The 27,624-nt window shown below is 42.9% G+C and overlaps 1 protein-coding gene and 1 long non-coding RNA gene across 2 annotated transcripts in view; one reads left to right on the top strand and one right to left on the bottom strand.

Annotated features, from left to right (window-relative positions):
* The window catches only part of ISCA1 (iron-sulfur cluster assembly 1), a 16,161-nt gene extending 6,251 nt beyond the window's left edge, over positions 1 to 9,910 (top strand). Inside the window, exons 2-4 of the mRNA XM_039545943.1 lie at positions 1,876 to 1,929; positions 5,999 to 6,104; positions 7,709 to 9,910. Coding sequence (XP_039401877.1) covers positions 1,876 to 1,929; positions 5,999 to 6,104; positions 7,709 to 7,857 — 309 coding nt within the window. The 3' untranslated portion in view covers positions 7,858 to 9,910. The remainder of the gene's footprint in view (positions 1 to 1,875; positions 1,930 to 5,998; positions 6,105 to 7,708) is intronic.
* Positions 266 to 27,624, bottom strand: LOC120408744. The gene is made up of 5 exons (XR_005600931.1): positions 27,594 to 27,624; positions 27,384 to 27,483; positions 6,393 to 6,611; positions 1,984 to 2,222; positions 266 to 875 (listed from the first exon to the last, which is right to left on the bottom strand). It is a non-coding gene; the product is annotated as an uncharacterized LOC120408744 (long non-coding RNA).

The following is a 27,624-nucleotide window of genomic DNA, read 5'->3' as shown; positions in this document are numbered from 1 at the left end:
TTTTAATTTAAAAAACCAAACCTACAAAATAAAAAAAATTCCAGTGGTTATCTGTGACAGTTATTGGCAAGAATACAATATGAAGCCAAAGGACTACTGGGGCATAAACTGATTTCCAGCTCAGATCAAGAAGTTTCCCTTCTGGATAATTTTTCAAGGTTAATCTGTATATATTGAAGACTTATCTGAATAGCTGCCAACACGCCACATGCATACAGGATTTGGGGAACAGGCTTGGAAGGAATTGATTAAAAAAAATCACAAATTACAGATGTAATAGCTTTATTCAAAACTAAGACACAAAATGGTTTAAACTTCAGAACTCCTCAGTGCACGATCTGCTTGCTTGGGCTGTGTGCTGAGATTGGCTGTGTGCTGAAATCGGGACATGAGACTTAATTGATGGCCTTATCAGATTCAGAAGGAAAACGGCATCAGAGTACTGTTATTTCGACTTGAGAAGGTTATCTTCACAATTATAAAAGCAAGAGTTCATTTTAAAAAAACAAAAAAAACTTAACTTCTGTAGAAACTGCCCCCTATTCACTATGGTAATTTCCTGCTCACCATTGATAAGTGGAAGAATGTATTTGTCAATTTCGGCTTTCTTTTGGTAGAGGTATACCATTATGAAGGCTTATATTTTCATTTGTATTAGCTGCCAATCTTCACTATGGGAGACATGCTATTGAACTAGATGTGTTTGGTATTGCAATTCCTGTGTTCCCCTGGTGACTGAACATCAGGCAACTTGCAGGTACATAAAGTAGACTTCTTTGATGGCTTTATTTGTTTCTGAAGCCAGTTCTGTGGCACCTAGACCTTGATAAGACTGATTTCTGCAGAGCCGGAGTCTGGGTAGCTTCTCATAGAAACTGTTAGATTAAAGATCATAGTTTAATAACACAAGACAATGTATTTTATTATCTTAAACTGAAAGAATTTCAAAATTCTCAGTCTTGCAATCTATGTTTAGTTATTCTAACATTTCACTCAGGACGATATTGCAGTATATGGTTGCAAACTTAAAAAAATTAAACTCTTGTGGCGAGCTTCTCAAGAAGTTTCTCAATTTTCAGTCTGTATTTTTCAAAAAGAGAATCTAAATTTTAGTCCCAAACTTCCTGTGATGTTCATTTACTATCTACAAATTTGTAGTCTGTCTGGGTGGGAAGCAGGGGGTTATTTGATCCCCTTTACATTATGTTTTCAGCTGATGGTGAAATTAATTTATAAACTTTGCTCTTTTCAGTAAATCCTCATGTGCATTAACCAGGTTAGTTCTTATGAGGCCTTGTCTACACTAAAGGGAAACGTTGATCTAAGCTACACAGTTTGAGTTATGTGAATAGCATAACTCAAATTGATGTAGCTTAGATCTACTTACCGTGGAGTCCACACTACGCAGCATCAACAGGAGATGCTCTCCTGTTGACTCCCCCTACTTTTCTCAATCAGGTGGAGTACATTAGTCAACGGGAGAGCGACCAGCGATTGCTCTCCCGGGTCTTCACTAGATCCGTTAAATCAACCACTGATTCATCGATCCTCCGGTAAGTGTAGACAAACTCTGAGTCTATATCTGAAAACCAGCTTAAAATTATGCAATTTAGGGTGTTAATTGTAGTTTGTAACCGCAAAACACAACAAGTTGAATGGCTGGTTTATACTCTCGCTAGTGACACCAATGTGAGAGGAGTACTTCTAACGTGTGGGAGGAGAGGTTGAACTGAAAACTTGAAAGCTGTGAAGCTGGAATGAAACTTAGTTTTTATTTGCAGTGGACAGTAGAAGCAGTAAAAGACTGAATGTTATTCAGAACATTTAACATTTTTCAAAGCAGGGAAAAGTTAATAAAATCTCTTTATTTTTCAGACTCCATCAGCTGTACATAAGATAAAAGAGCTTCTTAAAGATAAACCTGATCATGTAAGTACAAATGGATGGCATTCTTGTACACCATTCTAATATTTTTTAGCTTACCTTATGAAGAGCACTCTTATTTATTATTACACTAGCAGCTGTCTGTGAAGTACTTGTAATGATTTCCTAGTATGGCAAGAGATCTCCAACTATTGATATGAAGGTATTCTTCAAATAATGTAATGAAACTTCTAAAATTCTCAAAGCAGGTTATTTTGTTGTGAAGTATGTTATGTCCTCATAATGTTGCCCTTTTGGCCTGAGGGTTAGCCAGTATTTGGGGCCTTGCCAGCTTGTTTCTGTTAGGAGAAGACATTGATGCTACTAGTTAGGTATTTCTTTGGTGTGATCCTGTTTATTTACAAGAATGTACACAAAGGTGTTTTCCTTACTCAGAGATCCAAGTCTGCTCCAGCAAGTACTGTGCCCAAAAGAAAGTCTGTCTCTTATCATCTTATCAGGGCCACTCTCACGACGACGTTTCTTGCTTTTTGTTTCACACACATAACTACAACCAGTCAAATCCCTCATTCCTGTGTTTGTAACTAGTCCCAAGGAACCCTCTTAGCCCACATGGTTTAGCTTCTGCTCAACATTGCCATGTGGTCGTTGCCTTGGGTGGTGGCTTGCTTGTTTCCAGCTATCACTACATACAGGGGCAGATCTTGTTGGTGGCAGCGATTAACACTGTCCAACACAATAATTATACAGATTATTTCTCTTCCTCCCTTACTCATAATTATGTAGTAAAGATTTCATGTGTCTGGTACTCCCTCAGGGAACTGATGCGCAGGATCCCCTGGGAGAATAACATGAGGGGGGAAGGGAGTCCAGGAGAGCTGGCTGTATTTTAAAGAATCCTTATTGAGGTTGCAGGAAAAAACTATCCCAATGTGTAGAAAGAATACTAAATACGGCAGGAGACCAGCTTGGCTTAATAGTGAAATCCTTGCTGATCTTAAACGCAAAAAAGAAGCTTACAAGAAGTGGAAGATTGGACAAATGACCAGGGAGGAGTATAAAAATATTGCTCAGGCATGCAGGAGTGAAATCAGGAAGGCCAAATCACACTTGGAGTTGCAGCTAGCAAGAGATGTTAAGAGTAACAAGAAGGGTTTCTTCAGGTATATTAGCAACAAGAAGAAAGTCAAGGAAAGTGTGGGCCCCTTACTGAATGAGGGAGGCAACCTAGTGACAGAGGATGTGGAAAAAGCTAATGTACTCAATGCTTTTTTTGCCTCTGTCTTCACGAACAAGGTCAGCTCCCAGAGTGCTGCACTGGCAGCACAATATGGGGAGGAGGTGACCAGCCCTCTGTGGAGAAAGAAGTGGCTTGGGATTATTTAGAAAAACTGGACAAGCACATGTCCATGGGGCTGGATGCGCTTCATCTGAGGATGCTAAAGAAGTTGGCAGGTGTGATTGCAGAGCAATTGGCCATTATCTTTGAAAACTCATGGCAATAGGGGGAGGTCCCGGATGACTGGAAAAAGGCTAATGTAGTTCCCATCTTTAAAAAAAGGAAGGAGGAGGATCCGGGGAACAACAGGCCAGTCAGCCTCACCTCAGTCCCTGGAAAAATCATGAAGCAGGTCCTCAAGGAATCAATTCTGAAGCCCTTAGAGGAGAGGAAAGTGATCAGGAACAGTCAGCATGGATTCACCAAGGGCAAGTCATGCCTGACTAACCTAATTGCCTTCTATGAGGAGATAACTGAGTCTGTGGATGAGGAGAAAGCAGTGGATCTGTTATTCCTTGACTTGTGAAACGGTCTCCCACAGTATTCTTGTCGGCAAGTTAAAGAAGTCTGGGCTGGATGAATGGACTATAAGGTGGATAGAAAGCTGGCTAGATCGTCGGGCTCAACGAGTAGTGATCAATGGCTCCATGTCTAGTTGGCAGCCAGTTTCAAGCAGAGTGCCCCAAGGGTCGGTCCTGGGGCTGGTTTTGTTCAGTATCTTCATTAATGATCTGGAGGATGGTGTGGACTGCACTCTCAGCAAGTTTGCAGATGACACTAAACTGGGAGGAGTGGTAGATACGCTGGAGGGTAGGGATAGGATACAGAGGGACCTAGACAAATTAGAGGATTGGGCCGAAAGAAACCTGATGAGGTTCAACAAGAACAAGTGCAGAGTCCTGCACTTACGACGGAAGAATCCCATTCACTGTTACAGACTAGGGACCGAATGGCTTGGAAGCAGTTCTGCAGAAAAGGACCTAGGGGTTACAGTGGACGAGAAGCTGGATATGAGTCAACAGTGTGCCCTTGTTGCCAAGAAGGCTAACAGCCTTTTGGGCTGTATAAGTAAGGACATTGCCAGCAGATCGAGGGACGTGATTATTCCCCTCTATTCGACATTGATGAGGCCTCATCTGGAGTACTGTGTCCAGTTTTGGGCCCCACATTACAAGAAGGATGTGGAAAAATTCGAAAGAGTCCAGTGGAGGGCAACAAAAATGATTAGGGGGCTGGGGACATGATGACTGATGAGGGCGGAGGGAGGAACTGGGATTGTTTAGTCAAAAAAAGAAGAATGATGGGATTTGATAGCTGTTTGTTTCTACCTGAAGGGGTTCCAAAGAGGATGGAGAGCTAGACTGTTCTCAGTGGATGATGATGACAGAACAAGGAGGTATGGTCTCAAGTTGCAGTTGCAGGGGAGGTTTGTTTATATTAAAAAAACTTTTCACTAGGAGGGTGGGAGCACTGGGATGGGTTACTGGGGAGGTGGTAGAATCTTCTTCCTTAGAGGAGGCCCGGCTTGACAAAGCCCTGGCTGGGATGATTTAGTTGGGAATTGGTCCTGCTTTGAGCAGGGGGTTCGACTAGATGACCTCATGAGGTCCCTTCCATCCCTGATATTCTATGATTCTATGACGAATGGCTGTTCGGAATAGACAGTGTCACTGTGTAGAGTGTTTTCTGGTCCCTGGCAACTACTCTTCAGCTGTTGTTTATGCAGATATTCGTTTGATCTGATCTATGTGTAGTTAGAATATATTAACTAAATTATGAGTCAGAAGGGCTTGCTGGGTCAATGTTGAGCAGATCTTAAAAACGGGAAGGGCTGAGTTGTGAAGATTGAGTGGTAATATGGCTAATGAAAATTGCAGTCCATGTAACTTTTTAATATACTGTCAAATAGAAATATACTAATCAACATAACTATGCTGTGAAAATGTAACTGTATTTGGCTCACCCTCAAACTTGCTAGCATTACGTAAATTGCTTCAATTGTTCCTACAATGAGGAGAAGTAAGCACTAGCCTGCAACTCATTGCAACAGGCATGCAGAAGATCTGTACTGTGATTTTTACTGGGGTGGATGAGAACCAGGTGAGAGAATTTGGAATGCATCCCATTAAGCCCTGGAACTGGCTTCCTTTCTCTGGTGAGTGAGTGTTCAAGTTGTAAAGTGCTGTGGTCTGACAGTACTATATAAACAAACTGTCCCATTTGAAGTCATAAAACCATTTGTCTTTGAAGCAAGATTTTCTCATCCAAACTGCTTAAAAGACCAAACACTTACAAGGGTGCCAACAGTTTTACTAGTGAATTACATTAGATTGCTATTTTTACACACTGTAGGTCTTTGTCCACAATAGGAAAACTTATATGTGTAGCTTTCCACCATTGCAACACTGCATGTGATAGCAAAAGTAGAATGGAAGTTGTAGTAGAGGCAGGGCTCAGGCTAACCCTGACAATATGATGGTAGAAGTGCCTCTGCTCCGTTGACATTTTCACCACTGTTACTACCACTAGTGTAGAATTATAGGTATAAATTGTACTAGTGTAGTGCATGGGAGTTAAGCTTCAGTTTGAGTATATATTATGCATTTTATAACTTAAAAACTCTGATTCACTTTTCTAGTCGGTCCATACCAAAAAAAAGCAACCCAAGAAATTTTTGGCTCTTCATTCCTAAAATGAATTCATCCTAATTTTAACCCTAGATGACAAGGGAAAAACATTGAGCAGTAGCTATCGAGTTGATTCGTGCGCTTTGTTTCCAACTTTTTGCTGGTATACTGTACATTTAAATAAAAGTGAATAAAACTCTTATTTCAGGTAGGTGTGAAAGTTGGAGTCCGTACAAGGGGGTGTAATGGACTTTCATACACATTAGACTATACAAAAACAAAAGGAAACTCTGATGAAGAAGTAATTCAAGATGGTGAGTGTTTATTTCTTCTTATCTATTTGAAGCAGTAAAAAGGGAGGAGGGCAGGTGCAGAATAACTTGATTACTAAACTTCCAAACTATAATGGAGTAGAGACAGGCTAGAATTTACTAGGTGCATGAAATTACTGAGAAATCCTTGGATGCCCTACTAGGAATTGCTGTTGCTGTCACTTGAGATTCCATTGTAAAAGTACCTACTTGTTAAAACTTCCTGGATTAAATTAAATGCTGCTAGCACAGAGGTTGCCTTTTCCCTCCCCACCATATGTCCAGGCTTACCATGGGTTGGAGTTCTCCAGGGCCTGGGAGGCTACGTTTCCATCTGGTGGTGGGGTGGCAGCTTTAAGTTAATACTTGAGTATCATAGGATCCTCCTTGTGCAGGTTGCTTGGTGGAGCACATCCTCCAGCAGACTTTGTCACAAGCACTTCTTTGTCAGCACAGCCTACTTCTGTTGGCCAACCTTGGTGGCTCCAGGCCCCTGGGGTTGCTGCATCCCTGGGTTACATTGATATACACTGGCACTGAATATACTAAGATGAAACAAAGGACCTTCCAAAAAACACAGCTTTTATATAAACAAATGGATTCCCTTCTTGGGTTTATCATTATTGGTATTGGTTTTTATTTCTTCATCTGCAAATTGCAAAATTGGCTTATTAAAATGAGGAATCATAAATAGTCTATAAATCAAAAGTGCAGTCTTAATGTTCAACATCCTGCAGCCTGTAAAACTTCTGTACGTTATTGGAACAGGCAGGATTTCCGGCTATTAAGACTTTAGAAGCACTAATTCCTAGCCCTGATTGTTTTGCTTTATAGTATATTGGACGGACCTTACACCTCCCACTAGTACAGAACTAAATATTGCTAGTAACTCAGCTTAACCCATATAACTTTGGCAAGGGGAAGGATAGTCCATTTGAGAAGGAAAAAAGAAAATATTTTTGAGGCAGGTTTTCTTTAAAAAGTCAGCTGCTTGAAAGTAGCGCAGATCTTTGGAATGTTAGTAATCCCAGTAGAAATGGATTAATGAACATAATTCATAGACACCAAGGTCAGAAGGGTTCACTGTGATCATCTAGTCTGACCTCCTGTGTAACACAGGCTATAGAACTTCCCCCAAAATAATTCCTACATCATATGTCTTTTAAAAAAAAAAAATCCAATCTTGATTTAACAATTGTCAGTGATGGTGAATCCACCATGGCCCTTTAAGTTCTTCCAAGGGTTAATTACTCTCACTATTAAAAATTTACATCTTATTCCAGTCTGTGGGAGTGTCAAAGCTGCACTTTATTGCACAGTTACACAATTACATTGGCATGACCCCTTATGAAGTGTAAATAAATATACCATAATATCAGTACTCAACCATTTACAGATAGCAAGTGATAGTAAACTCAACTTTGAGTTCTTTAGCAGAGGCAAGAAAAGGATGAATATCCTGAAAGTAGTAAGAAAATGCAGCAATAATTTCACTGACAGACCTCAGTTTTTAGCTTCATTTTATATCAGTTATCTACCAGATTGTACTGTAACACAAGACCTGTGTCAGATTACATAACAGTTGTTTTGTTTTTGTTCCATTCAAGGAGTCAGAGTGTTTATTGAAAAGAAAGCACAGCTGACACTTCTAGGAACTGAAATGGACTATGTAGAAGACAAACTATCCAGTGAATTTGTTTTCAATAATCCAAACATCAAAGGAACATGCGGCTGTGGAGAAAGCTTTAACATTTGAAATCTCAGGACTATTACCTTGGCTTTTAACACCATGAAACACTTCTTCATCAGTGTGACTTTTTAAAGCTGTCACATTTCTTTCAGGTTTTTAGGCTTTGTAAAGTGTGGCTGCATTTCAAGGAAAATAAAGTGAATGCATTTGGAAATGTAACCTGGGTGTTAAATTTCAGCACTGGTGTATTTATGCAGTAATTTGGGGTGAATTTGGCTCTAGACGGAAGAACAGCGAGGTGCAGTAGCACTTCTGTGTGTTGATATGTGAAAGGAAATCTCAATATTTCTCCTTTTGTCATTTCCCTCTCCTTCACCCCTGCCAGCCCCCAAAAAGTGTTCTGTAAGAACACACACTGTATGTATCCTGCTTTAATTAGAAGAAAACGGTAGGAATGTATATGTATGAATAGGCTTAAAAATTAATTTACTCATTTAAAAAGAACACACACACAAAAGAAGGTATGCATCTGACAGAGGTTTCTAGTGTCTTCACCCCTTGATACTTGAGTATGGATTTACTAGTGATCTGTTCTCAAAGAAAAATTAATAAGCTCTAAGAGTGAGGAAATCCTTATGTTATGTCACCAACCGTGGTTACATGTTGGAATGAGCTAATTCAAGTCTCCAAAATTATGCTCACCCTTTCATTTTGAGTTATCTTAGTGCCTATGTAAATGTCTTCCTTTCCTTGTAGCAAGCACAATCTCCTTGCTGCAGCCAGGAAGACCAGTAGTGTGGTGTTCAAGAATAATGCAACATCTTCAATCATTTGAATGTTAAGGCAGAATGTGCACAGGCCTCCTTTTCCGATATCCCATTTGTCTGTCTTTTCCTCCAGTTGACCAAGATAGCAAAATTCCAAACTGCTTCCAACCTAGGTCCTCACTTTTTGCGGTACATGTATGTATTCCCCCTATGCTGTCTGGTCACCCAAGGAAGTTGTTTTATGATGGTGGAAGGAATTTTGTCACTTTCCTGTGATCACACTCATGACTGACTTTCTTTCAGAGCTCAAACCTCATTGGTAACTTGAGTAGATGTTAGGCTTTCCCTGGTAAGGTTGACTCTAAATTCTGTTCAACAATTGTTTGGGGTGAAGGTAACTTTGTAAAAGGAAAATTTCGTTGTAGCTTAAAAAACACTTCAGAATCTTTGACCTATATAAAATCAATGACATTAGCTTTTTTGTTAAACCAATACTGGCATTAATTTAAAGGAAGACAAAACGTATTGCTTGGAAGAAGCCATTTGCTTTGATAGAAACTAGTTTAATCCCCCTCTCGCTCATTAAGATCCCTCCGGAAAGCCAGGGTAATTTAAGTGCACCTTGCAGGAGGAGTAGAGAGGGGAAGAAGCTATTTTTACTAGAGTAGTTGAGCTGAAAGTTTGCCAAAAAGAGGGTGGGGGGCCAGGGAGAAAGGGGGGAGACAGAGGTGGAAGCACAAGGAATACCTGAATGCTTGCTTTAAATAAGGAAGGAGTTGGAGTGGGGGAAGGAGATGGGACTGAATAAGGCATAAAGCCTGGAGACTGACTATGCGGGGTGAATTCATTCTGGAGAGCTGTTTATTGGTACTTGAGAGGGAGAACTGTGGACTGTTACCTGTTGAGGGAGTGGAAATGTAGCTAGAACTGGCTGAGGGAGGAGGAGATAAATCTATGGCATCCTCCCTGCAGTAGGCAGCACAGCCCACAAGAATAGAAGGTTGAAGCTTCCACGTGTACTGCTTAATTAATATTCATACTTGAATTTTAATTATTTTGTAATGTATGCAATTTTGATGTAAAAACACTGGAGTTCTCCTTTATCAGCTGTCATACACAAATAGTTGCTTTATTATATATAGCTGTTATAGAACAGTAACAAAGTATATAGGGAAAACCTGACAACAAGCTCAGTAGATTTGAATTTCTAATGCCACAGTCCTCCAGTCCTGCCAAAAAAATCAAGTCCATGTGGCACTGTAGAGCTAATGTCTAAAATAGTCCCCATGATAGACTAATGCTCTCATTTGTAAATCTATTCTATACTGGAAAGTTTAAAAAAAAAAAAAAAAGAATGTAACAGGTGGTTGGTAAGAGTGCTGTCCCTGTATTCACTCTGTGTTTTGAGTTCTTGAGGGCTTTTGCATATTCATGGGTTCATGTATATGCTCTGAGAGTGAAAGTTTATACTTTAATATTCTGTGAAATAGTCTCTGAAGAAAGTTTGTCATATTTACTAAAGCACCTAACGCACAATCTATTAAAGTACATTTATGTAAATGCTAGTAACTTATGTATGAATATAGTTTTGTTAATCAGTCCATCTATAACCTGTGCAATACTGTATGTGGAGTTCTTAGCTGTAATAAATGTCTGTTGGTAAACATTAAATACTCTTGTTTTGTACAGCTGTAACCAATGAGCACTTCAGGCTCATACAAGTAACTCTGTTATAGCCACATTGTATGGCTTGTAAACTGATGTTCACCAAGGAATATTCACTTCATGTTTTCTAAGTACTAATAACACTGGAAAAATACAGTAGATATGTAATAATACCATTGTTAAGTATAAAAATGAAAATATTTTGCTAGTCTCAGAATATACATACATGGAAGTTGCTTTTATATCTTAATGGGAAAAGTAGGGTGATAAAGGGTAATTAATTTTTTTGGTAAACAGTTCAACTTTCAGCCTTAAAAGAGAAATTCAAGCAACCAGGTGTTCAGTTTTAAAATGTCTACCTGCCAAATATACATATCAGATTCCTCTAAGGGGAGGAAAAGATTTTGTGTAAAATAGATTGTGTGTTGGTATAAAGGTTTTATTGGCATGAGTTTGCAATGGCTGCGTGACTTGCAAGTTGGAGAAACTATGAATTATCCAGGTCATCCCAAAGAAGTGCTAGTAAAATCTTTATCTACACTAGGGGTGGGCAAACTATGGCCTGGGGGCTGCATCTGGCCCTTCAGACATCTTAATCCGGCCCTCGAGCTCCTGCCGGGGAGCGGAATCCAGGGCTTGCCCCGCTGTGTGCGCGCCATGGCTCCACGCAGCTCCTGGAAACAGCGGCAGGTCCCCCCTCTGGCTTGTATACATAGGGGCAGCCAGGGGACTCCGCATGCTGCCTCTGCCCCAGGTGCTGCCCCCACAGCTCCCATTGGCTGGGAACGCCAATGGGAGCTGCAGGGACAGCACCTGCAGACAGGGCCGTGCCCAGAGCCGCCTGGTCATGCCTCTGCATAGGAGCTGGAGAGGGAACATGCCGCTGCTTCCAAGAGGTGCTTGAGCTAAGCACTGTCCGGAGTCTGCACCCCTGACCGTTTCCCATGCCCCAACCCTGATTCCCCTTCGAACCCCTTGGTCCCAGCCCGGAGCACCCTCCTGCACCCCCAACCCCTCATACCCAGCCCCACCCCACAGCCTGCACTTCTTCCCTCACCCCGACCCCCAATTTTGTATGATGGACCATGAACACTCACAATTTCCATACCCAGATGTGGCCCTTGGGCCAAAAAGTTTGCCCACACCTAATCTACACCCACCACATTGTTTTTTTTTTTATGCTGAGTTTTAGAAAGCATTATGCTCTTTATTATCCTTTCAACTGTAGTGACCACCTTAGTTACCATGTATGGACTTCTGTGTGACAGGAGAAATATTTTTGTAAATCCATTCGTCATTATTTTAAAGTTCAATATCTTGTGATGCATGAAGGGTACATTCAAGTATTTTATATAATGGGGGAGCCTGGAATTCCAGCAGGTGTCTTCTGGCTCTGCCAGCTTACCATGGCTGCTTGCTCAGCACTGACTATAGCAAGTCACTTTACCAGATTCACCCTTTGCGGAATGTCAGGGCATGTTCTTTTTGGGGAAGAGAAATAGCTGTTTGAAAACAGTTAATAAATTTGGTATGTTAATAGTCCAAGATGGATTTAATGGGGTAGAATGTACATGAGCTCAAAGGTGCAAAATGAATGTGGTTAATCCCAGGGCTTTAGGAAGAAAGGAACACTACAGTGTGATGTTCTCCCTCTTTCTGGACTTAAGGCTCATCTGGCACAAGTCACTTCTGGTTACATTCTTTCACCTTTTTTTTTTTTTTTAAAGTTGCAACTTCACCAGTGAGGCAACTACAAATTTGTAAAAGTACTTTATCTATATTGGTTATCTGACCACTGAGTAGTCTCATTCCTTGTGCTATATTATCTTTTAATGACATTGAATTTTATACAGTCACCTCTGACAGGTTTGCTGTATGAGAGTCCCCTACTTCAGGGGAATAAACTGGTAAAGTATGTACTTACAGATGACTTTTTTTCCTGAAAGGCATTAACTAGAGTTCTTGAAAATAGGTTGTAGTCACTACCTGTATAGTGAATTTATTTCCATCCCACACAAAGATGTTGTTCCCTGTTGGTGTATAAAGTTATCAGTGACTGAATGAATTATTTCAGAATTTACTTCTTGGTGATTCCATGATCTTACATGTGGTTCCCTGACTGCTCATCATTTTTTAAAGTGAAAACACATGAATGCTGTATTTCTTTAGTGTTTACAAAGAGCACAAGTTAAGAGTTCAGCCTCAGTATTTCATGCTTTTTAGGATTGCTATTTCATCTTGGTCAGCCAAGAGAACAGAATACAAGTGGTGAAGTTGCCTGGCAAGATCCCATATACATTTAAAACTCGATAAATTACATTTGCTACATGAATAGCAACATTGTTAAATGCCAGATATTTCAATATAAGGGCAAAGAGTGATCAATTTGACCAAAAGAAATTGGAAGTACTTTCAACATATACAATCCCTATAGAATTTAGAAGGACATTTGGGTCTAATTGGAGTTCAAAAAATTTTAATTGAAAAATCCTGATGTCATTGCATAAGGTCTTGAAAGTGAAATTGTCTAGAAACAAAAGATGAATGTTCTTTCATCACATAAGATCAAAGAAATACAAAAAGTAAACAGCATATGATAATGTATTAGATTTTTAATTTCTTTCAAATTTCAGTCTAAGGATTTTCTCAGGTTAATTTTTTTTTAAATAAGTGTCCTTTTAAACTTACTGCCTCTAAACTATTACACACTGGGTCTACCCAGTTTGATAGAGGTTTTTTTTAAATAAATATCCTGAATTTCAATAGGTATTTAGCTTCCCAAAAGAAGCCCATTTGACTTCAGAAAAGCCATACTGAGAATTGCAAAGAAAAATTTGACAAAGATACAGGATTGTCATCTTCATACGTTTTGCAAAGTTCTTCCACATGGATCCACTCCTGGCAATTGTATCCGAAATCAGATTCTTTTGGCCAGCAATCCATTGGGGCCATGCCTCTGTCCACCCTCCCACCTGAGGGCATAAAGGTGGGAACAGTCTCAATGACCCCCCCCCCCCCCGATCCTTCTTACCAGATGTGGCATTGTGATGGAACCCATCCACTGTCCTCCTGCTTCTCTGCACTGTGCTAGTATTAGTTCATACAGTTAGTTCTTTGATTGTGTATATAAAAATGTATTTTAAGTGGTTATGCACCCACACCTGGGGCTTAAGCAATATGGCAGAAGCAAAATCCTTACTATTCTAAACATGCTTTTTCTACAAAGCTTCATTGCTACTTAATGGCAGGCACTTCTGGTGCCTATTTTGCCTCAGAAAGGGACACATCCCTAACTGATGTTCCATATGTCACTCCTCTGGACAAATTCTGTATCCTCCCCCCAGTACTTATATTCCTTCCCACCCTGGTCCTATTGGACATGTTGAGGTGTGCAGCCCATTTCACATAATCCTGCACCAACAGCAGACAGCCAGCTGCTGGTTAGGCACTGAGTGGAACCTGTATGGACAATCACCAGAAGACAGAATCTTATCTTACAGTAACTGTTTAAGATGATATGGATTCTCCACCCACCCTCATTCCCTGCTACCATGTGTCTGACTCCTCTGAGATTCTGCATTACTGAAGGATAGTTTGGCCCATTCTACTCTTTATGCCCTTCGACATGCAGGGCTCAGATGTAACCATGGTGGACATTGCTAGTCAAAAGAATCCCAACTCACATGCATGGGGTACATGCATGCCAAAAATGAAATCCATCTTGCAGATGGAGTTACTGTCTGATAAGTAACTATTCTTTCATTGAAAAACAAATATAAGGCAGCAACTTTGGTTTGGTCCTTTAGGGGAAAGCTATTTTAAGTACTGAGGTCAAAATACACACTTAAGTTAGAGTTCGGGCACCTCCAGAGAAGTAGCCTGATTTTTCAGAGGTGCTGAGCACCTGTACTTCTTACTGACTTAACTTTGAGTTGTGGGTGCTCATCACCTCAGAATTGGTATCTTGTTTTAATAAGGTTGAAATTTAGTTTATTGACTCAAAATCAACAGTCAAAATGTTTCAACTGTCATAATTGAGTGGAAACATTTCTATTATATAGAACAGAGAAGCTGAAGTGACAATGACAACATAAAACTTTTACTTTATTGGAGTGTTTGTATTTATTATATGAGAGAACACGTTACAGATCTTGCTAGAACAAATACATATATATACACTCATTTAAGAACACTATTTTTAATTTACTTTTTGCAGTGTCTGAAATCAGTTGCCAAACAGAATGTTAGGAATTACTTTTGTTTAGGTTTGGTTTCCCTAATAAAATAAAAATTATAGACCTAGAGATACTGAATTCCCCAAATGCTAGGAACTTTGAGTGCCTAGTTAACAGCAATAGAGGAGAGGGAATTCACTATATTGCGTGAGCTGACATGAAGCCACCTTGCAAATGAGCATGGTTTAAAGTAGTCCATCCATCATGTGCACACACACAACTGTGTCATAGGGTTATGAGTTTGAGGTTCTTGAACTGGCCTTCCACACCAGGATGAATTTCACCCTTTGTTTTATCTCAGATAAATAAAAGGGAATTAAAAAATCCTCCATTTGGGAGTAAAATTGAAATAACTCCAACAAAAAACCCTCTCCTAATTGAAGTTCAAATGGATAGTTGTTAACAGGTAATAATCAACCAAATGTGACCTGTCTATATACCAATCTATAAGGCTACCAAACTCCCCTCTTAAAATGTATAGTTATATAGTATGAGATTTAGGCTTCCTTTTTAAGTGCCTATGTTTGAAATCTAGATCCCAAGTATACAAAAGTCTTGTACCGTATTATACTACTTGTGGAGATTTTCCTTTACCTCACAGAACTATTCTCTTCTTCACTGGTTCAAAGTTTCTTTCATATTACAAGAATGTACAGATGCCTGCCACGGGGTGGCAGCAAATTTCCAAACCCTATCTTTTAAAACAGGAATCTTTTCTCCTCAAGTCCCTATTTTAAACAGGCTTATGGAGCATTACATATATTTAAATAACAGTAATTATATTGTGCATTGATGATGGCTACTATCTTAAGCAATACTATTCATGTTTTTGTATATATACACACACATTTCTTTCTGTAAATTTGCCAGGTCTTGAAAGGTAAGAGATGGTATAGAAATCCAGATACCCCTCCATAGTCTGGGTCAAAGAAAGCCTTAGCTGTTGCCTTGCTGTGGGAAAGGACCCATGTCCCACTACCTTTTGATTAGGGGTTTAGGCTACAGCTCCCTGTTCTCTCAGCAGGTCTGACCCAGAGTCCAGCCCCTGCAGTTTGCTTCTCTCCAAGGCCTACAAGCAATGAATGCCAGCAGTTACAAGTGACTGTCCTGCTTTTTCAAAGACGACTACATTTATTGGAGGATAAAAGCAACACTGAGAAAACATATAAACCAATAAGGATCTAAACACTTTAGCAGTAGCTCCCCCATCAGTCCTATGGAGATCCTAGCAGGTTCCAGTCCTTCCAACCCATCAGCAGAGTTGAGTCTGCCCCTTGGATAAAAGGCCTTAGAATCCTAGAAGATTAGGGTTGGAAGAGACCTCAGGTGGTCATCTAGTTCAACTCCCTGCACAAAACAGGACCAACCCCAACTAAACCATCCCAGCCAGGGCTTTGTCAAGCCTGACCTTAAAAACTTCTAATAATGGAGATTCCACCACCTCCCTAGGTAACACTGGTCTACAATTTTTGAGAAGTCGTCTGCTTCAGAGATAAAATGTGATATTTATTATGTATTTTGATGTGCTGAATTCAAATATGACAATTAAAAACAACTGATTGGCTACTGTTTCTAAGTTATGTAAGTTTTTACATTTTATGTCTATGTATATTGTGTGGATAGCGTTTTAATCATAAATTGTAAACCTAGGTCTTTTCATGTGTTTATGGTTGCTTTACATGATAATATTTCACCTGTCCTGTTTATGTAACACTTTAAAAATCAGCAAAAGGGTTATATAAATAAAATTTATTATGAAACAAAAGGCAAAAAACTATGTACATAGTTTAGTCCTATTCAGCGTCTACTCGGCGCTTCTTGGCTTGTCTCTTGTATTCATTAAATGGAGCATCTCTTGTCACTGTCCAGCAATAGTCTGCAAGCATTGATGGGCTCCATTTGCCCTGATAGCATTTCTCCATTGTTGCAATGTCCTGGTGAAATCGCTCGCCGTGCTCGTCACTCACTGCTCCGCAGTTCGGTGGAAAAAAATCTAGATGAGAGTGCAAAAAATGTATCTTTAGTGACATGTTGCAACCAAGGCTTTTGTATGCCTTGAGGAGGTTTTCCACCAACAACCTGTAGTTGTCTGCCTTGTTGTTTCTGAGAAAATTTATGGCCGCTAACTGCTAATGTGGGTCCTGTGACATTGATGGTTCAGGACCAGAAGTTTCATCCTCTTCCTCGTCTGACTCAAGTGAGAATGATTCTGGTGCATCAGGAACCGGCAGTCCTCCTCCGTGGGGTACTGGGCGTATAGCTGATGGAATGTTTGGATAATGCACAGTCCACTTTTTCTTCTTTGACACACCTTTCCCAACTGGAGGCACCATGCAGAAGTAACAATTGCTGCTATGATCTGTTGGCTCTCTCCAAATCATTGGCACTGCAAAAGGCATAGATTTCCTCTTCCTGTTCAACCACTGGCGAAGATTTGTTGCACAAGTGTTGCAGCATACGTGTGGGGCCCACCTCTTGTCCTGATCTCCAATTTTGCAGCCAAAATAAAGGTGATAGGCTTTCTTAACCATAGTGGTTATACTGCGCTTTTGTGATGCAAAAGTCACTTCACAAACATAGCAGAAGTTATCTGCACTGTTCACACAAGTAAGAGGCATCTCTGCTCACTTTGGCTAAACAGAAATGTGTCCCTTTGCAAAATCAAACACTGACAAATCAGAGAGCACGACACTGTATGATTTCTAGAGCTGATATAGGGCAATTTGTTCAGCAGAGTGATGTAAGCTTTGTTATGATTGCATCATCCATGACTTTTAGGAATAACATGATGCAATTCATATCATGTATGACGCAATACCAGCTTCAGATTGCATCATTCATTGTTTTGCCTAAAAAGCAAGTACTGTCCAAACCCAGTCATAGATTTATTCATAGATCCAGTCAAAGATGTATTTTAGTCATTTCTGGTTTAAATTGAGATCCCTTCCCTTTATAACTCACTTATCCTCCGCTATTCCCAAGTCAAGGGTCGTATATACTGACCCAATAGCATATCTTGAAAACTAGAGCCAATCAACAATTTTAAGCATCATTTTCGTTCTCAGTGACCCAGAATTAGTAAAGTTTGACAACATTTATTTCAGAAGCATTTTGGCTGTAGAGCAGTGAAACCCATTCCAGTGCTTCACCACCCTCCTAGTGACATACTTTTTCCTAATATCTAAACTAGACCTCCTCTACTGCAACTTGAGACCATTGCTCCTTGTTCTGTCATATGTCACCACTGAGAACAGCCTAGCTCCATCCTCTCTGGAACGCCCCTTCAGGTATGGGAAGGCTGCTATCAAATCCCCCCCCCCTTATCTCTTCTGCAGACTAAATAAACTCAGTTCCCTCAGCCTCTCCTCATAAGTCATGTGCCCTAGCCCCCTAATCATTTTTGTTGCCCTCTGCTGGACTTTCTCCAGTATGTCTACATCCTTTCTGTAGTGGGGGGCCCAAAAACGGGACACAGTACTCCAGATGTGGCTCACCAGTGCCAAATAGAGGGGAACAATCACTTCCCTCAATCTGCTAGCAATGCTCCTACTAATGCACCCCAATATGCCATTAGCCTTCTTGGCAATGAGGGCACACTGTTGACTCATATCAGCTTCTTGTCCACTGCAATCCCCAGGTCCTTTTCTGCAGAACTGCCACTTAGCCAGTCAGTCCCCAGCCTGACTGACTGGCGGTGCATGGGATTTTTCCATCCTAAGTACGTACAGGACTCTGCACTTGTCCTTGTTGAACCTCAGATTTCTTTTGGCCTAATCTCTCAGTCCTTGTCCATTTGTTGAATCAAAAAGACTGCTTATGTCAGTTCATGGTGGACCTTTATACCTCCAGTTCTCTTTATCCCTGCATCTCTTGAAACACAGCCTGAATCAGTATATGCCAGCCACCCCATGGGGCTGTAATTCTCTGGGGCTGTTTACAGTTTCAGGAACTGCAGAAATTACCCCCACTTCATTGTTTTTAGCTCCTGGAGGAGCTGTGGTAACTCTCCTCCATGGAGTAGTATACAATCCCTAGCCCACCACAATACACAGGATCTTCGCAAAGTTCATAGGATAGTCCCCAAAGATACTGCATGTGGTTGCCACATGTGTCAATATCCTCCATAGCTGGTTTGAACTAATATGATAATTTAATCTAGCCATTGACAGAGGCAAATGTGCACAGGATGCACAATACAAAAAGTGTCCCAGGCACCCTCTTGTTTAGGGGTACACATCTGTTTTATTTTTAACTGATGCAGGCTTAACACATCTGTCATGTCATCTCAAAGTCAATGGTGATGAAGCATTGTTTATTCAAGATGTTGCTTTCTGGAATGTCGATACAAGTTCTGAAATTCACATTTTCTTTATGCGTCACAGAACTTGATACTTTCATTTATAAATTTGTGTGTTAGAACAGACTATTTACCTGTTTAAACACTAACATTTCTAAGAATGTCAAGCAAATAAATACTTCAGAGGACTTATAATATATACCGAAAGGGTTACCCCCCCCCTTTTCTCCCAAATGACTTAAGCGAAAGTGATACATGGCAAACCAAAACATTGATTTGCTGGGATTTGGTCTGGGTGGGTGTGTGGGGCGGGTGTACAGTATCTTGGAAAGAGATTCACTCAGCCTTTTGTGAGAAATTGTAAATTAATTTGTTCATCTGGTCATAACTATTTTGAAGGGAATTAGGAAATTAAAATAATATAATTTAACTGGTTTGATCTAGAATAAAGGAAGGCAAGAGACGTTGCAAGATCCAAGAAATACTGAAGGACACGGATGTTTTGTGTAGCCTAAGAGCACTAGATCAAATGAGGTGTACCAGATACACACAAATTATAGATATTAGGGCTTGTCTACACTACAGGACTATTTCGAATCTACTTAAGTCGAATTTGTGGATTCGACCTTAATAAGTCGAATTTGTGTATCCATACTAAATACACAAATTCGAACTTCTGAGTCCACATTCACGGGGCCAGCTTCGACTTTGGAAGCGGTGCACTGTGGGAAGCTATCCCACAGTTCCCGCACTCCCCGCTGCCCATTGGAATTGTGGGATTTCCCCCCAATGCATGCTGGGGGGAAAAATGTGTCGTCATTGAACCGTCAATCCCGCCCTCCCTCTCTTCCTTGAAAGCGCCGGCGGGAAATCTGTTCGCGCCCTTCTCTGGTCGGTTACAGCGCGGACGCCACAGCACTGCGAGCATGGAGCCCGCTGCGATCATCGCTGCACTTATGGCCGTTGTCAACTCCTCGCTCGTTATCGTCCACCTCTTCCACAGTCAGATGCTGAGAAACCGGGCGAGGAGGCTCCGGCAGCACGGTGAGGAGAGTGGCGCAGACCTCTCAGAAAGCAGGGTACGCCGGGCAGTGGAGATCATGGTGGCAATGGGTCAAGTTCATGGTGTGGAACGGCGATTCTGGGCCCGGGAAACAAGCACAGACTGGTGGGACCGCATAGTGCTGCAGGTCTGGGATGACACAGAGTGGCTGCGAAACTTCAGGATGCGTAAGGGCACTTTCCTTGAACTGTGTGACTTGCTGTCCCCTGCCCTGAAGCGCCAGGACACAAGGATGCGAGCAGCCCTGACTGTGCAGAAGCGAGTGGCCATAGCCCTCTGGAAACTTGCCACGCCAGACAGCTACCGGTCAGTAGCGAACCACTTTGGCGTGGGCAAATCTACCGTGGGGATTGCTGTCATTCAAGTAGCCCACGCAATCGTTGAGCAACTGCTCTCAAAGGTAGTGACTGTCGGAAATGTCCAGGTCATCAGAGATGGCTTCGCCGCGATGGGATTCCCAAACTGCGGTGGGGCTATAGATGGGACTCACATCCCTATCCTGGCACCAGCCCACCAGGCCAGCGAGTACATTAACCGAAGGGCTACTTTTCAATGGTGCTGCAAGCTGTGGTGGACCATAGGGGACGTTTACCAACATCAACGTCGGGTGGGCGGGCAAGGTTCATGGCCGCGTGTGTTCAGGAACTCTGGTCTGTTTAGACGCCTCCAGGCAGGCACTTTCTTCCCGGACCACAAAATAACGGTTGGGGATGTGCAGATGCCTACAGTGATCCTCGGGGACCCGGCCTACCCGCTAATGCCCTGGCTCATGAAGCCCTATACAGGCGCCTTGGACACTGAAAAGGAACTCTTCAACTACCGGCTGAGCAAGTGCAGAATGGTGGTGGAGTGTGCTTTCGGACGTCTCAAGGGAGATGGCGGACCTTACTGACTCGCTCGGACATCAGCGAAAAGAATATCCCGTAGTTATTGCTGCTTGCTGTGTGCTCCACAATCTCTGTGAGAGCAAGGGCGAGACCTTTTGGCCGCTTGGGAGGTTGAGGCAAATCGCCTGGCTGCTGTTTACGATCAGCCAGACACCCGTGCTGAGAGAATATCCCAGCGGAAGCGATATGCATCAGGAGGCTTTGAAAGCGAGTTTCCTCGCAGAGCAGGGTAACCTGTGACTGTCCACTTGATTTTAAGAGAGCCTGATCATAAACCAAGTTTTCCCCACTTCCCAAGGACGTTTTAAAACTAAGGACATGTTTTAGTAATTAATAATAAATCTTTCGTTGACTTTGCATTTCTGTTTATTCGTTGAAACATGGAAGCATTCTGTGCTGGTTAAGGTGTGCACTGATGGGTGGGTTTGCAGGAAGGGGCGAGGTGCCGTCCTTGGATAGGGGTTACCATGACGGCTGTGGGTTTGGGCGTTGGAAGGGTGAGGGGTGTGGGGAAGGGTGAGTATCTGCCCCTGGATGAGGTCTATTTTTGGGGCTCGGGGCACCGGGAGGATCGTGACTACGGTCCAAATGCATGTGAAGGAAGCCTGCCTTTACATTCGGGGATGTCAGGCACCAGGACCCTGCACAAGCATACACCTCAAGGAAAGACCGGGGCAGCATACACCACACAGACTGTCCCTGGTGCCTAGTGACTGCAGTCTGTGTGTGCCCTGCAGTTGACCCTGCAGCCAAGTCTGTAGCATGGCACTGTGGGCTATGCAGTGACATTACAATTACCCCACAGAACAACAGAAAGTCTTCTGACACCAGAAACGTGTGAAACAGTCAGTAACACCAAACCGCTTTTAATAATGTAATACACAGTGGGGTTTGAACTTGGAGTTGGGACTGGTTGATGCTGTAAAGAAAGAGCTTGTACAAATTTACAGCGACAGTTGTCTCTAACATTATCGGTGTGCTGCGGTGCAGGGACAGTTCTCACGGCCCCTACCGCCCCTCCGTCTTGTCACTTTGGGTGAGGGGACAGGACTTCTTGGCGTTGGAGGCGGTTGCAGATGCACTGCAGGGCTCTCTCCTCCTGACTGCGGTCTTGCAGAACATCTACAAGGCGCCGGAGCGTGTCCGTTTGCTCCTCATTAGACCAAGCAGCGTTTGAGTCGCCTGCTGGTCTTCCTGCCGCCACCTATCCTCCCGTTCCAGGTGTGTGCGATGCTGCTGACACAGGCTCTCCTCGACTGTCTCTGCTCTGCCGCCTCCGCTCTGGAGCTGGCCATCAGTTCCTGGAACATGTCGTCCCTTGTCTTTTCTTTCGGCGTCTAATCCGAGCCAGCCTCTGCGTGGGGATGGCGGGCAGTCGGGAAGGAGCCAGCTGTGTGATGTGAAAAAGTAGGTGATTTCCTTGAACACATACATGTTTGCCAACAGTAAACACAGTCTAGTCAGTTTCAGTGAACAAGACCAAAGAGGGAACCAAGTCTCAGGAGATCTCAGAACTAGTCCGAGATTTCGGAATACGCTCTCATTGGCGGCGCCATTGCACTGGAGAGCGCACAAGCGAGGAAAGATAGCTGCATCCCTCTTGCACAAAGTCCTGGTAAGCCTTACAGTACAGAGTGCTTATCAGTTAGTGCTTAGCTGTGCTCTCCTGCTGGAGGCAATGTGCAAAGCAGAAAAGATGAGCGTTATGCGGCATCTCCCGCCAGTGAGCGGAAAGACCCTGTATGCTTTTCCTCTGAGGCCTGCCACAAGTGGCTGTTAAGCGAGGGTCATTCTTATGCAAAGTAAAACTCTGTTAAGCGAGGGTCATTCTTATGCAAAGTAAAAGTCTGTTAAGCGAGGGTCATTCTTATGCAAAGTAAAACTCTGTTAAGCGAGGGTCATTCTTATGCAAAGTAAAAGTCTACCATGCACAATAGTAACAGTACACTAATTCCACTAATTAGATGCAGCACTTCCACAACGACATCACCCTGAGGCGTGTCAGGCGCACACAGAGAGCGGATGTTAATAGAAGCCCTGCACAGACCAGGACCCTACGCTGCCATGCTCGTAGGCGATGGTCCCCCTCTACCTGAGGATGGCATGGCGCGGAAGAGTGTGCTTCAACGGAGCACCCAAGAAAGCACCTCTCCCAAGAAACCTCTTGCTGAGGCTTTTCCAGCTGCTCTCTGAGAGCTTTTTTGAAATATCCCCAGAGGACTATTGCTCCATTGCTGTTTGTGTAGACCTGCTGTTTGTTTAGTTTCATATTTAAAAATGTTTATATAGTATTTCTATTTTTTATATAAATCCCTGTTTCTTAAAAAAATAAATGTTTCCCTGTTTGTAGCACTTACCGCCGGATCCTTCCCTGATTCCGAGTCCTGGTTAACGGGGGACGGTTGGTAGGGGATCTCTGTGAGGGTGATGAAGAGATCCTGGCTGTCAGGGAAAGCGGGAGTGGGTTCGATGTCGCCTGCGCCGTCCTCTAAAGACCCTTCCTCATCTTCCCCATCGGCGAACAGGAGGGGGAACTGTCCCGTACACTATTCCGTCCTCGGAGTCCACCGTCACTGGTGGGGCACTGGTGGCAGACCCACCTAGAATGGCATGCAGTGCCTCGTAGAAGCGGCATGTCTGGGGCTGTGCTCCGGAGCGTCCGTTGCCGCTCTGACTTTTTGATACCCTTGTCTTAGGTCCTTCACTTTCACGCGGCACTGCATCGCATCCCGGCTGTATCCTTTGTCTTTCATGGCTTTAGAGACCTTCTCGAAGGTCTTCGCGTTCCGCTTGTTGGAGCGCAGCTCCGAGAGCACAGACTCCTCGCCCCACACAGCGATCAGATCCTGGACTTCCCGGTCAGTCCATGCTGGGGACCTCTTTCTATTCTGGGATTGCCCGGACTCCTCTGCTGGAGAGCTCTGCATCGTTGCAGGTGCTGCGGAGCTCGCCCCGATGTGCAACCAGAACGTCAGATTCAAACCACCCAGACAGGAAAATGAATTCAAATTTTCGCGGGTCATTTCCTGTGTGGCTGGCCAGAGAATCCAAGCTCGGACTGCTGTCCAGAGCGTCAACAGAGTGGTGCACTGTGGGATAGCTCCCGGAGCTGCTAAGTTCGATTAGCATCCACACCAAGCCTAATTCGAGCTAGCAAGTGCGAATTTAGCGTTACTCCACCTGCCGGGGTGGAGTACCAAATTCGAACTAAAGAGCCCTCTAGTTCGAATTAAATGGCTTCCTGGTGTGGACGGTTGAGCGGTTAGTTCGAATTAACGCTGATAAATTCGAATTAAAGTCCTAGTGTAGACCAGGCCTAAGACAAACTGACTTTAGACTGTAAACTCTACAACTACAAGCATGAGTACTTGGTATCAAGTATAACAGTCTATAACCCACTAACCTTCTTGTGTCCTATGACTGCAGAGCTGTGGACTGCCCACTTCACCCTGAATTATCTCTTACAACACGTTAACTCCTTATGCTAAACAATTTGTTTCACCTTGAATTTAGCTGTGACTCGGAGTACCTTTCCCTGACCAAGAAGAACTCTGTGTGAGCTCAAAAGTTTGTGCCTTTCACCAACAGAAGTTGATCCTATAAAAGACTTTACCTCACTCATCTTGTCTAATAATTTTTTGGTTTCTGCCTGTAGATAGATCATTATCCACAAATCTGAACTAAATTCCACATCTCTAAAAGTTAGAAACAAAGTGATATCTAATAGTTTAATCAGCAATTGACATTGCTGTGAATAATAATTGTCAAGATACAACTGTTTTCCAGTGGTGGCTTTAGGCTGATCCTAGCTACATATCCAGGGGTTCACCACACAAGTACCAAAGTTGCCCACACCTAACCCACCAGCTACAGCACCACTGGGCCATTTACAGGTGGGCAGAGAGCTGGATAGGACCCTGCAATTCTCACTTTTTGTAGAAGCTCACTGGCCCTGCTGCTTGTGGACTACAGTATATCTTGATTCATATTTATAACTGAATTTGAGAAATTAGTTATTCTCACTAGATGGCAGCAGATTCAAAATAATACATTTGAAAAAAATTACCCATAAACTGGTCCATCAGAGCAGTGCATAAGAGTTTCTCTTTATATAGAAACTCTCATGTCTTGCAAAATTTCTGTTTATTCTTCCTCTTCATACATCCTAGACACAGAAGCCATTATGTATTTTCTTGACACAGAAATTAGCAGTACCATAGCTGATTACCTTCATTCCTTTAAAAAGAACCCTGCAGCTTCATTATTTGATATTTTCTTTAGAACTAGAAAATTTTTTGGACCCTGAAATGTCTTGTATCTACGGCAACGTTGTAAGTTAAATCACTTTGGAAATAAGTGGCCCCACGCTAATCTCACTCATACTGGTATAAATGAGGAAAATCCAAAATCTGTGGAGTTACTCTGGTATAACACTGGAGTAACTGAGGCCTGGTCTACACTAGGCGTTTAAATCGGTTTTAGGAGCATAAAACCGATTTAACGCCAAAACCGTCCACACTAGGAGGCACCTTATATCGATTTTAATGGCTCTTTAAACCGGTTTCTGTACTCCTCCCTAACGAGAGGAGTAACGCTAGTATCGGTATTAACATATCGGATTAGGGTTAGTGTGGACGCTGATCGACGGTATTGGCCTCCGGGAGCTATCCCACAGTGCACCAGTGACCGCTCTGGACCGCAATCTGAACTTGGATGCAGTGGTCAGGTAAACAGGAAAAGCCCCGCGAACTTTTGAATATTTCCTGTTTGCCCAGCGTGGAGCTCCGATCAGCACGGGTGGCGATGCAGTCCGAAATCAAAATAAAAAAAGAGCTCCCGCATGGACCATGCAGATGTGATCGCTGTAAGGGCAGGCAAATCCGTTCTATCAGCGCTCCGTTACAGAAGATGAAATTCAGAATCCTTTTTTAAAAATCTCCAGACAGACGCCATAGCAGGGACTCAGCGCACTGCAGCGTGACAAGCGTAACGGAAAGCCAAAGAATCAAATGGATGCGCATGGACTGGAGGACTGAAGCTATCCCACAGTTCCTGCAGCCTCCGAAAATTATTTGCATTCTTGGCTGAGCTCCAAATGCTTCTAGGGTCAAACACAGTGTCCGCGGGTCAGGGCATAGCTTGGCAATCTACTCACCCACCCCCCACCCACCCCCAGAAGCGAAAGGTAAAACAATCCTCTGACTCTTTTACATGTCACCCTATCTTTACTGAATGCTGCAGATAGACGCGATAGTGCAGCACTCAACACCAACATCCTTGCTCCCCCCCCGCCATGGGCGGCTGATGGTACAATATGATGGCAATCCATCCTCATCATCAGCATAAGCTGATCGTACAAAAAGCTGGAAATCCATCCTCATCATCAGCCTATTGGCCCTAATTTTTTCTGGTGGATGGATGGTGCAATATGGCTGGTAACCATCCTCATCATAGCAACAGGGGGCTGAGCTCCATCAGCCCCCACCCTTCATGTGTAAAGAAAAGATTCAGTTGCCCCTGGACTAGCAGTGGGATGCTGGGCTTCTCTCCTACACACTGCTTTATGTCCTGTCTGGACTATCATAGCAGCTGGAGGCTGCCTTCCACTCATTTCTCACTAACAAGTCAGTGTGTCTTATTCCTGCATTCTTTATTAATTCATCACACAAGTGGGGACAATGCTACGGTAGCCAAGAAAGGCTGGAATCAACAGATGGGGTTGTTACAGGAGCACCCCCTGTGAATAGCATACAGATAATAATTTCTGCAGGCTCTGACACAGAGCAGCTGTGCTCTCTGGTTCTATGATACGGTGGTTCTCTAGCACACTTGCCTATATTAGGCAGCACTGATTCTATTTTTAGATACCAAAAGGAGGGATTGACTCAGGAGTCATTCCCAATTTTTGCTTTGCGCCCTGGCTGATCGGCCAGGGGCACTTATGACAGCAGCTAATGGTACAAGACGATGGAAGGTGCAATATGGCTAATAACCAATCTTGGCTTTTGCGCCTGGCTGATTGGCCAGGGCACTAGCAGCAAATGGTACAAAAGGACTGGTAGCCATGATCATCCTCAGTTCCAATTTATGGAAGGGTTTGGATGGTGCAATATGGCTAGTAACCATCTCTGCTGTCATGCAAAAGCAAAAGCATGCTTCTGTGTAGCGCTGCTGAATCGCCTCTGTGAGCGGCATCTAGTACACATACGGTGAGAGTCACAAACTGCAAAACAAGCTCCATGATTGCCATGCTATGGCATCTGCCAGGGCAATCCAGGGAAAAGTCGCGAAATGCTTGTCTGCCGTTGCTTTCCCAGACGAAGGAGTGACTGGCGACATTTACCCAGAACCACCAGACAATGATTTTTGCCCCATCAGGCACTGGGATCTCAACCCGGAAGTTCCAAGGGGCGGGAGGCTGCGGGAACTATGGGATAGCTAGGAATAGCTACCCACAGTGCAACGCTCCAGAAATCGACGCTAGCCACGGACCATGGACGCACACCACCGATTTAATGTGTTTAGTGTGGCCGCGCGCACTCGATTTTATAAAATCTGTTTTACAAAACCGGTTTATGCAAATTCGGAATAGTCCCGTAGTGTAGACGTACCCTGAGATTAGAAACAGGCCCCAAAACTACTTTGAAGTGCCTTTACTTGTAAGTATCTAAAATTTACCTTTTCTTACTCTTCTTTTCCCCATTTAATCTTTCTACGAGAGTAGCTGTGTTCAAAGGCAGGCAGAGTATTTTTCACACAAAAGGAAAGCTTCTGTGGGCTGATAAAAAAAACAAAAAACCCCCCCAAAAATACATCAGTGTAAATCAGGGGTAACGCCAATAAAGTCAGACACATTACATTTGTCAGTGACAAAGACATGGGTGCTACCTGTCCTGGGTTGCTGCTGGGCTTAAGAGCT

Source organism: Mauremys reevesii, linkage group 6 (assembly GCF_016161935.1).
Source record: "Mauremys reevesii isolate NIE-2019 linkage group 6, ASM1616193v1, whole genome shotgun sequence".
Classification (NCBI taxonomy): Eukaryota; Metazoa; Chordata; order Testudines; family Geoemydidae; genus Mauremys; species Mauremys reevesii.
This window is presented reverse-complemented; position numbering and strand designations above follow the sequence as displayed.